The sequence below is a fragment of the Cavenderia fasciculata genome, assembly GCF_000203815.1.
Source record: "Cavenderia fasciculata unplaced genomic scaffold Scf_Dfasci-G-p-12c09.r1-3, whole genome shotgun sequence".
Taxonomy (NCBI): domain Eukaryota; phylum Evosea; class Eumycetozoa; order Acytosteliales; family Cavenderiaceae; genus Cavenderia; species Cavenderia fasciculata.
In genome coordinates this window covers 1340625-1353145 of record NW_004457736.1, presented here as the reverse complement: position 1 = coordinate 1353145, position 12521 = coordinate 1340625, and the positions used below count along the sequence as shown (strand labels likewise).

Below are 12521 nucleotides of genomic sequence, written 5' to 3'. Positions count from 1 at the left end.
GATGATGATGATGAAAAAAGAAGAAGATGATAATAGATAAATAGATAAGTGTGTATTGGTTGAATGAATAATGATGATAGTGATAGTTAAAATTAATTAAATGTTTTCTTTTTCTTATTGAAAGGTTTCTTCTTAAGAAGATTAAGTACTTGACACTACTTGATTGTTTAACAACGATCGTGATTCAGTCAATATATTATACCTAACATAATATGTCTTGTTAAAACAACGTGTCTGTCCAAATTACACTGACCGATCATCATAATTATAGTTGTCCCTGCCAAGCAAGCAAGCAACAGACCTTGGTCGCAGTTACAATCTACAATTGTAATCAATCATATGATCGTCGTCGTCGTGATCCATGGACGGTCGTCACATTGCACACTGACTTGTTGTTGTTGTTGTTGATCGTTTTGATTTGATTGGTTTACAATAATAATATTTGTTGTTAGAGTGTCATATGATGATGATGAGAGTAGTAGAATGCTTTGTGTCATATGTATATGTGTGTTTGTGTGAAGTTATAATATGACAACGATCTCCCTTTTTTGTGGTTGTCTCTTGTGGGACACCAAGACACACATTTAAAAATTAGATTTCATTTTAAGAGAGGGGGTTGGTCATCTGCACCCATTTTTATGATCATATGGTAGCTGCCCGATTTACAACAAAGCATAAGAATGTGGCATCCTGACTGATAGGAATGTTTGTTTGTTTGTTGTAGTCTATCCTTCCAACAATGGAATTAAAGTCATCTTGCAATAATGTCATTACCAACTACACCAACAACAACAACAACACAATCAATCAAAGTCTAGTAGTAGTAGACTACATTTAGATCTAAAAGCAATCAAATGCGATCCTTCCACCAACTCAATGAGTTGTAGATACCAATGTTGTTGTTGTATATATATGCAGAATACGTGTACGTCTATCTCACAAGAAGGAAGGATGGATGGATGGTACACATGCAAGTATTTGTAACATGACAACGATAGAACCCCTTTGCTTGGGTTGGTTGGTTGGTTGGTCGCGTGCATAGTTATCACTGTTCAGAAAAGACGATCAATCAATCAATCAATCTCTGACATGTCTTTGCTTTAATCATTTAAACAAACAACTACAACAATTCAACTTTATTATATTATTATACAACTTTATTATTCTTTAATTCTTTACATTATATTATAATATTCTTTTTCTTTTTGTTCAATCACATGTTTGTAAAACTATAACATCATCAATAACTTCAAGTAATTATGGTTAGGTTTTATATACATTATATATCATCAATGACAATCACAATCATCATCATTCTTTTATTGATCCAGAGTATGGTGGCGGTGGTGGTCCATTCAACTACTCCACCTGGGTGTATCTCGCCATCGGGTGAACAGGTGGACTGGTGGATTGCCAGAACCATCCCCAACTCTAACCAGTACCTCTATATTGACAGCAACACGTCTGTCGTACCGGTACTCCAGCCCTCCATCACTGACTCCAAGTCATGTCTTGCTCAAACATTTGGTCAGTTGTCAACATCTGCTTCCACCCTAAAATACCTCTTTTACAACGATGAACCATACTATAATGACTTGTCTGGTGATCAAGAGACCAACAGATTATTTCCAACTGGGTGGACACCATACCAAAACAATTATCTTGGTAAAGGTATAGTCTACATGCAAAGTGGTCAAGGTGTACATATCAAGCATTCCAAGTCTGGCTTCCCTATTCCAATCGATGGTGCTCCTCCCGGATTCAACTCGACCGTTCTACCAAGTGCCACCACTGGATGTAACGGAACATCAGCCACCAACTCATCACTGCCTTACGACTGTTGGTATCCACTTGACCACCATACCGCTGGGTTTACCAAAGAGTCAACTCGACTTGGACATGTATTCCTCTGCTACCAAACCAATGAAGCCCAACTCTTGACCAACTTAAAGTTGGCTCAACCTCGTATTTATAATACAAACTATGATCATACCACATCTCCACCAACTTCTTCCTCAAATACATTTAAAGAAGCAAGTACAAACATGACCTATGGATCAACCATGTGGAATGATTTAAAGTTATCTTTAATTTTACCTGTATGTCTTAAAAAAAAAAAAAAAAAGTATAATCATTTTTTTTTAAAATCAAATTAACAATATTATTTTTAATCCCTAATTTAGGTGAAAGCACCATTAGTTGCTGGATTTACAGGTATAACAGAATCAAGAATGATGGATGGACGATCATGGGACAGTTCAATTGATCATGCAAGATTGGGATTCTCAACAACAACAAATCAAATTTGTGTTGGTGATTATAACCTGACTGATGTTACTTATCCAGGATCGGTTGTTTGTCTTTTGAATGTATCTCCATTGACCATTCAATATTTCAATAATAGTGTTTCAAAGTATATCACTCAAACTTGTACAACACCATCAACTTGTCAATTAGTCAATACATTCAACTACACATCATTCTATGGTAAACTATTGTTTGATTTGACACATCTCACCAATCAATCAACACATCTTAAACCATATATTGATGGTTTTATTGATAGTGCTTTACCATTTGCAACTGTTGCAATGTCAACTATTAATAATGATGGGTTGGTTCATATTAATAAACCTGGTATGTTTGCATTCCAGGGTTACACATTACCAACTGACAATACAACTGTACTACTCACAAGTAGTGATCTTACTATTATCCAGAATAGTAATGGTACAATGTCATTCGGTGTTAATCGACAGAGTAGTACATTGTTTGTTCCAAGTGTAGATACTACTGTCAATGACAACATACTACTTCTCTTCAAGACTGTATCTCAATTGATGGATCATTGGCCAAGACAAATATCCAACACAACCAATACAACCATCTCATTCAACCAAACCATGTCATTCAATCCAACAACCAATATTGCTAGCTTTATTGGGTACTCTGTCAACCATCCATGGATATCAATCGATTTGAATGATGGAAAGTTTTGCATGGAACAAGTGCTAAGAGCATTTGTATTTAGAATGATTGATTCTGTTAACCCTGAATTTGGTAGTACTTGGAATGACGTCTTCCCAACCAATGGAACGACACCAACATCACCAGCCACATTATCAGTCAGCAAAGAGGTTGCATTCCTTAGATCGCTGGTCAACTCCCTATCAATGGCATTACGTCGGTTAACATTCCCATCGTTGACCAATGATGTATTGGATTCATTCTATTCATGTGGTACAAATACATCAACCAACATGGACAAGTTTATTGGAAGTGAATTGTTACAATTGAATGGTTTGTTGTCAGAAGGATACCAAACAGCATTCCTTTGGGATCTGATGGATGGTAACAATGATGATGAAGAAAGTGCCTACACCAATGACATTAGTGTAGATATTGAATTAATCCTCAAAGTAATCAAGTCATGGACAAAGACACAACCCATCGACATGATATCATTCACTCAAGCCATGACCAGTACTTCAGTATCACCCATTTCGTCAATGATCAAACATCAAATGAATTATAATTATATTTTCAAATGTAATAGATGCGTCTCAAATGAAACTGTATGTATCATACACAAATATAATAATAATATAATATAATAATAATCTTTGTCAACTAATTTTTATTTTATTTATTTTTATAAAGGAAACATGTGAAAGAGATTTAACAACCAAGGAAATACAAAGATTCCTATCATATTGGGTCAGTGATGATAGACCAAAAGAATTCCTAAATTCACCCATGTATATTACATTTAAAGAGAACCATCAAGTGATTAAAGATTTTGAAAGAGTTGTTGAATTGTCAAGATGTAATATCGGAACACCAAATGGAACAGTTGTCACTAATAATCGTGGTATTAGATTATACACACAAGCAATTAAAATGCAAATCAATCAAGCTACCCAGAGAAGAGTGTTTAATGGATTGGTATCACATTTCATTGCCAAGGGAAATCAAACAACTGATGAAGGATTGGCATTTGTCACATTGAATGGTTTGATTTGTTCTTTTAATCCATCAACTTTGGCTGACTTTTTAGCCGATAAACCATTTGATTATTGTCCATGTGGTCCCGCTGTTACATCAATTCAACCTTTAACACTTCCAACCAATCAAGCATCTGCCACAGCCACCATCACACTCACCGGTGTCAAATTGGGTGATACAGGTGTACAAGTTAAAGTTGGTAATCTAACATGTACTATCAACAAACCACCAGTTAACCAAAACACCTATACTTGCTCATTCCCATCATCAATCGGTATACTTCCAATTCAATATTCTAATATTAATTCAATTCTACCTCAAGAACAATTACATTATGTTTTTGTTTATGCTAGTATGTATCAATCACATCATAAAAATATTCAAATATATATATTTATTCATATTAACCAATTATTTATCTTTTACTTTTACTTTTATTTATTTTTTTAGAACCAACAATTTCCACAGTTGTTTATAATTCTCCAGCATTGACTATTACAGGTACTAATTTATTGTCACCTCAATCAACTGTATCGGATGTCCAAATATTTTTCAATGGGAATAGCGAAGTTGCCAGTTCTGTGACTTATGGATCGACAAGTGACCGAATCATCATCAATCAACCAAAGTATATTGGTGGGGAAGTACAAGTTAGTGTGCAAGTTGCAGGTCCACAGATAACACATCCATATTCGATGGTATTCCCCAAACCGACGATATCATCAGTGTCACCAACCACTGACCTCAAGACTGCTGGAAACGAATCGATTACGTTTACTGGTACAAACTTTGGTGTTGGACGTTTGTTTGAAGCTAGAATTGACCGGGTTGATTGTTTGACTACAACACTTGTCAGCGAGACACAGGCGATTTGTATCACTCCACCTGGAATGGGAAAGAATCAAAGAACAAGTGTATCAATTGACAATTATGTAGTATTAGGTCCAACTCTAAACTACAAGGATGGTGCATTACTACAAATCATTAGACAACCAACCAACACATCTGACGAGGGTCCAATATGGGTTGTTGGAACTGATTTGGGTCAAAGACCAGGTGAACCAATCACTGTCAAGATACACTCTACTGTAGAGCTTGATTTCTGCGAGATTGACGAGTCGTGTTACTATGACAAACAATATTACAATGCTGCTGGACAACCTATAGCAGTACCAACCGATCCCTACTACAATGGATACTTTGACCCATACATTGTGATGAAAGATACGTATCGCAAGACTGTCGACTTTGATTGCTACATTTGTACAGTTCCACCAGGTATTGGTAACAGTATATTGGCTCAAGTCATCCTTGCAACCAACCAGTCATTACAAAGCAACGAACCATTTGGATACCTTCCTCCAACCATGCTAGGTCTATCACAAAACACAAGCTCTACCGATGGATCTGGAACCAGTCCTCTCATCACAGTAACTGGTTTCAACTTTGTCCCAAATGAATACTTGAATGGAACATCGTTACAAGGACCAACCAATATAACCAATATGACTATTGTTGGATTAGATGGACCACCAACAAGCCAAAACAACAATACCAATATCGATCAAACCAAAGTCAACTATCAAAACTCATCTATGATCCTATTCCCAATCCCACCTGGTATTGGTAAGAACCTACCAATACAAATCTACATTGGTACTCAAAACCTCACCAACAATGCAACCAATACCTTTACAATTAGTTATAATGCACCTAATCTTACTAGTGTGACTAATAGTGATACTATGGGACAACAAATAACTATTAATGGTCAAAACTTTGTTCCAGCAAGATTCAATGTGACTGGTCGTACTGATACATATGTATCAATCAATGGAACCAACAGTTCAAATGTAACCTATGTCTCATCATCAATTATACATTGTCAGGTGCCACCAGGTATTGGTGAAAACATTCCAATTTCAATATCGATTGGAGGTCAAATGGTCAATGGATCATTCAACTACACTGGTCCTACTCTTGATAATGTCAAATACAGTGAATTGGCAGGTAACAATATTACGATCAAGGGTAAGAATTTCATCCCAGCATCGATGGTTGATAAAATCAATCAAGAAGGACAAACCCCTCAAAATAGTGTATCAATTGCTTCAACTAGATGTTCATCAGTACAATGGATAGATGAAAATACAGTCATTTGTAAAGTACCAGATGGAGATGGAAAAGATCTATCTATTAATATTGTAGTTGGTGGTCAATCATCACCATCAAACAACTACTTTACTTATAAGAGTATGTTAATACATATAATTATGTTAACAATTAAAAGATAATATTTATTAATCATTTATTTATTTACAGAGAAACCAATATTAGAATCGATTGATCCAAATAAAGGTAAAATGTCATCACAAACAGATGTTACACTAGTTGGTAAATATTTTGGATCAGATGCATCAAAGATTGTTGTGACTATTGGAACTGCTGGTGCATGTACAAGTGTGACAGTTGTCACTGCAGAAACCAAGATAACATGCAAGACACCAACATCATCATCTGAAAAGAGTGAGGTTGTGACCATTAAAGTATTAGATTTGGAAAATGAAGAAAAGAACGTTACATTTACATATTATGGTTCTCCAAATATCCAATCGGTTCTACCAAATACTGGTGGAGTTGATGGTATGATACCAATTACATTGGCTGGAACCAACTTTAAACCAACAGGTGATAAATCACCAACTGTATCTTTTAATGGTGCGTCGGCGACAGTTGTGTCATCTACCGATACTCAGATTGTATTTACTCTTCCCAAAGGTGGAGGTGCCAATATTCCCATCAAGGTAACAGTTGATGGCGATACAAGCAACACCAACAATCAATTTAAATACATGTCTCCTATGTTTATGGTTGCTCCTCCAGTAGGTCAGGAAAACACAGCAACCCCTGTTGTTTTGACAGGTACTAATCTTGGTTTAATCGGTGATAATCCAACTGTAAAGGTACGTGGAAAAGATTGTACTGGTATAACTGTAATAAGCTCAGTGTCTGTTCAATGCACAGTACCAGCTGGTGAAGCCGGCCCTGCTACTGTAGAGTTAACATTCCATGGTCAGTCTGGTACTTCAACCTTTACATACATCAAGGATCCAACGACTACTAGTACGACCAGTACCACTACAACTACCACAACTACTGGTAGTACGACTGCATCCACGACCTCATCATCGTCAACATCCACAATATCCGGCTCGATCACTGGAGGTACCATCACTGGAACCATCGCCGGTTCAACGATCACTGGAACAGTGACTGCATCATCGATCACTGGAACTGTTAGTGGAGGGTCAGTCACAGGATCGCTTACTGGTACCATAACTGCAGGTACTATCACTGGAACTGTCACTGGAGGAACGGGAACTAGCAGCACAGGAACGATCACTGGAACTGTGACTGGTGGAACCATGTCTGGATCAATGACTGGAGCAACTATTGCGTCATCGACCACTGGAACAACCTCAACAACCGGAACATCTTCAACCACTGGAATAACTTCAACCACTGGAACAACTTCAACAACATCCACAACCGCTACTACCGTTGTACCTACATCCAACTCGACTACTACGACGACAACAACAGGTACATCAACCACTGGAAATACAACAACGACCACTGGAACATCTACCACTGGTACTTCAACAACAACTACCACCGGTGTTCCTACATCCAACTCGACTACTACGACGACAACAACAGGTACATCAACCACTGGAAATACAACTACTACTGGTACGTCAACATCAACTACTGGTACTTCGACAACCACTGGCACTTCAACATCTACAACAGGTACGTCGACGACTACAGGTACGTCAACAACGACAGGAACATCAACAACAACAGGTACCTCAACAACAACAGGTACGTCGACGACTACAGGTACGTCAACTACGACAGGAACATCAACAACAACAGGTACCTCAACAACAACAGGTACATCAACGACTACAGGTACCTCAACAACTACTGGAACATCAACAACGACTGGTACATCAACGACGACTGGAACATCAACGACAACAGGTACATCAACAACTACAGGTGTTACAACGACAGGAGTAACAACAGGATGTGTAACACATTGTGCAGTACTTTACAGTCAACCAGAGTTTAAGGGAGAACATGAAGAAATGAAAGAAGGAATGAAACAAGCAAATAGGGATTGGTGGTCTATATTCCTTGGTGATTCCAAAGATGAATTTGCAGAAGGACCTACCGCACAACAGCTAGATCAAGTAGACCCAAGTGAATTCCATAATCACCACATTGAAAATAAGCATTGGATGCAACTTACTGAACCATGGTAATAATAATAATAATTTACTTTTTTTTATAATAAATAATAATAATCAATCAATCAATCATCTAACATTCATGATAATAATAAATATAATATTCAGATATTGGTTTTGAATAGATAGATATAATAGATAGATAAATAGATTTTATTAAATAATATTATTATATTTCTATTTTTGGTAAAAGATCCCCCAACATCCCACCCAACTAGCTAGTGATAGATAGAAAAATATTTTTTTTGTTCATTATCTGTCTGTGTCTAACCAATAATTATAATTATAATATTATAACACTACCACTATCCCATTACTCACTCTATTCTCTTTAATCATAATGTGATTGGTTACAACTACTACTACTACTCCATCCTAATGATTATATAAACAATAAGTCATGAAACTTAAAACAATGTCGACTGCCTGTGTGTATGCTTGTGTGTATGTATGTATGCATAGCTTGTTATATGATTATAATCAAATCAATCAATCAATCAATCAAACGATTAAATCATTCATACTAATAATACTAATTATTAATATTAATATTAATAATACTAACTTTATTATATTGATATATTATAATATAATCATTCGTTTGCTTGCATACATATTAGTTGTTATAATTATAAAGAATAAGTCATAGAGTTGGGTTATTCAATGTATGCGAATAAAAGTACAAACAAAGAGAGTTGCTAGCTACTGTGTATAATATAACTTTGATGCCTATCCTTTTTTGAAGAAATAACAAGCAACGACAATGGATTATTACAGCAGGGTGAGTAACATACATACATACATAAATACATATCATTGTTATTCTTCATCATCATCAAACAAACAACCAAAACCAACCAACAACCCAACAATGGAATTATTATTACTCCTTTTAAAAGTGGTTTCATACTCTTGATATTAAAGATAATCTTTAATAGTCAAATTTGTTAAAGACTAGTTCGAAATATTTCCAACAACAATGATGATGATGAATCACCACGCACATGTATATCTGGCAAACTATCGAAAACAGAATCAATATAAATATATTTTGATCAGTTATATTTTAAAATCAATCAAATCCAATCAATCAATAATATTAATTAACAACAAATAAATTATTAACTATTATTTATTTTTTTTTACCCATCCTCCTCCCAACAAATAATATTATTAATAATAATAATTTTAGAAAAAAATGAAAGAAGTTGAATGGTTTGATCAATTCTCAAAGATTTCAATTCCAAGAGCCACTTCTAAATGGAATAACAAGAAATCATATCGTAGTAGTGATATGGCAATCTTTAAGAGATCCATGTGTAATCAAATGATTGTTGGCCAAAAGCTATTAAAGTCAGTCAGTTTGATGAATAATGGATCGGCGTTGAATGCCATCTTGGTCGGTGGAAGTAATCGTAAATGGAGTATTGTTTTCCATAATCGTATGGTTGGTAGTCAAGAGTTAATCTCTCCATCTTTGGTAGCCCATATTCTCGATTGTCTCTTACTCTATGTCGTTGAACTTAACAAGACCCTTGCCAAAGAACAACATGACAACCCTAAACAACAAACACAACAAAATCAACAATCCACTTCCTCCTCCTCATCACCAAGATTCTTTTCAAATATTGATGATACTTTAGATTCGACTGAATCTCTACTCACCTTTTGTCAAGGTATGCAAGATTTTATTCAATCGCATCGTACCGATATTGACAATTCATTGATTGGATTTAATCTCAACCCTTCACTCATTGACCATATCAACAACTATCGACGTATGAATATGGTCTTTAACGGTCCAACAACTCCCAAAATGGGTGCTTCACTCACTTTTATCAATAAGGATAATAATAATAGAAATAGTAATAGTCATAGTACTAATACTACTACCTCTACTACAACTGGTCATTCAAATCCACTTACATCTTCTTCTTCTAGTGGATCGGCCAATGCTAGTTTGGCTTCATTACCAACTCCACCTTTACCATTTGGAGGTAAAATCACTCGTCGTATATTACTTAAAAAACAATTATCAATGAATCCATCACCAATTATTACAAAACCAATCATTCCTCCCAACAGTAATAATAATATTAGTAGTAATAATAATAATCATAATTATTTTATTCATAGTAATAGTGGATATACACCACAAAATACACCAAAATCATTTTTTAATCAACATATTAGACGTTCAAATCAAAAGTTGGAATTGGATACAATGTATTTAATGAATCTAATGAACAAATGGAGTAAATTGTCAGACAAGAAGCTCGCAGTTGAACTACGTGACTTTTTATGTCTCAACAAACAAGAAGATTTCAATCATACCTCTCTTGCAAAGGGTGACCTCGTTATATTCAAGTATCCAACTTCTGCCAAGGATATTTATCCAACCACTCGTTACATGTTTGGTAGATTCACTGGTCAATCTTGTGATTCCCCAAATTCACCATTTAAAGATACTACTTTAAATACTGAATATCTTAGTATTTATATTAATCCAACTGGTATGTAAATCAAAAACAAATTTATTTATAAATATATTATAAATATATTAACTTTTTTATTTTCTCTCTTTTCTAGAAACTGAATGGATTTGGATTAAAAGAGATGATATAATTAAATTTTCAAGTGCATTTGGTTTAATTGATTTGAATGCAATGAAAATGTCAGAGATGATTGAATGTCCAACTTTGGCACTGCAAAAGATGATATTGGCCAAAGAAGAGGAATTGTTTAGAAACTTTTTATCATCAAAGAATATTCAACCTCATTTATTGGACAAGTTGGACAACCAGATCTTGTCACTTGGAGAACTCAAAGAACTCCGAACTCTTTGTCTTTTGTTGACTCAGTTGTCATCCAATCTTCCACTAGAGTTGGTACAATGTGTCCAAAAGATGGTGAGTGCCGAGGTGGGTCGATTCCTCAGTACCGTCGAACCATCCTCTCTCTATGTTCCAACACGTCGTCGTGTTTTAGAACAATTGGATTGTTACTCTGAAACGAGAAGTGGTCAATCTTTGAAACTTCGTTGTGCTCAATTACGCACACAATGTGAGGCAGCCGTCTCCAAACTCATCTCTCAAAAACTTGAAATACTTGACGGTAATAGAAAGATGCGTGTTGTCAATTGGTGGCTGTCGCTGATCAAGGAGCGTGTGGAAGAGTATCTTGTTGAACGTGGATTCGACCCAGATGCAGTGCCAGCAGATTATACTGTCACACCACCAGCCTCTCTCCAACGTGTCGCCAACAACCTCTTGGTGTTGCACAATACTCTGCCATCGGCCGGCTCTTGTGACCCCGCTCTTATGGTACTCGTACGTAAACTAAAGGATGAAATCTATCCAGTCATTGAAGACTTTAGTACATGCATAAAGTACATCCTCTGTGAATGGTTGGATGTCGAAACCAAGGACGTTGTCATCAAAGACATTTCCAACCAAGTGTTCCTCGAATCGTTGGAAAAGAACCTCTCCTCACTCTCTCAAGACAATGTCAACAAGATCAAGAGAATGATCAAGGATATCGATTATCTCTCAGAGATGATCAAATTGGAAAACTCCATCTCTGAAAACTTTGATGACGATCGTCGTTATGAAAGTGATATCATCCCCATTTCAGGTCTCATTTTCGGTCGTCTCTATCGTATTGAAAATGAACTCAGAACGGTTATAGAGTGTTGGAATAATCATCAAATCAATCAAATGAATTATGAAATGAATGAAGATTCTCCTCCCCCAACTAAACCAAAGAACAATAACAACTCTGTCTCTTATTCATCATCAAACTCTACTCCCAATTTAATCATTCCCAACATCATTGATATTAAAAGTCAAAGTAATAGTTGTTTTGATTTAAACAACAGTTCTTCAAATTCTACCAATGATTTAAATGGAACAGAAAAAGGAGGAGCAGAACAACAATTATTAAATAATAATAATAATGACATACCAATGGAAAAGGAACAACGTTATCAAAAAGGTAAATTCCAAATTCCAAAAATTGTAATCGAATCTCCACTTGATTTAAATGGTACCAGTACTCCTGGTATTGCTAGTAATTAATTTAAAAGTAGTAAACTTTTAAATTAAATTAAATAAATATTTTTTTTCCATTCTTTTCTATTTATTAAATTAAAAAAAAAATGAAACAGTCTATTTTTCTTTAATTATTATAACTTATTATTAT

General features: G+C 35.4%; 2 protein-coding genes across 2 annotated transcripts; both read left to right on the top strand.

The window, feature by feature from the left end:
• Positions 1 to 764: 764 nt before the first annotated feature.
• DFA_06443 (uncharacterized protein) lies at positions 765 to 8336 on the top strand (the record flags this gene model as incomplete). The annotated part of the gene is made up of 6 exons (XM_004362087.1): positions 765 to 812; positions 1440 to 2099; positions 2184 to 3575; positions 3661 to 4357; positions 4456 to 6258; positions 6328 to 8336. 6 exons carry the CDS (start codon positions 765 to 767, stop codon positions 8334 to 8336), a joined length of 6609 nt encoding a protein of 2202 aa, XP_004362144.1.
• A 1183-nt stretch (positions 8337 to 9519) lies between these two features.
• On the top strand, positions 9520 to 12397 carry DFA_06442 (uncharacterized protein; the record flags this gene model as incomplete). The annotated part of the gene is made up of 2 exons (XM_004362086.1): positions 9520 to 10834; positions 10911 to 12397. The coding sequence occupies 2 exons, from the start codon at positions 9520 to 9522 to the stop codon at positions 12395 to 12397; spliced, it is 2802 nt and encodes a 933-aa protein (XP_004362143.1).
• Positions 12398 to 12521: the final 124 nt, after the last annotated feature.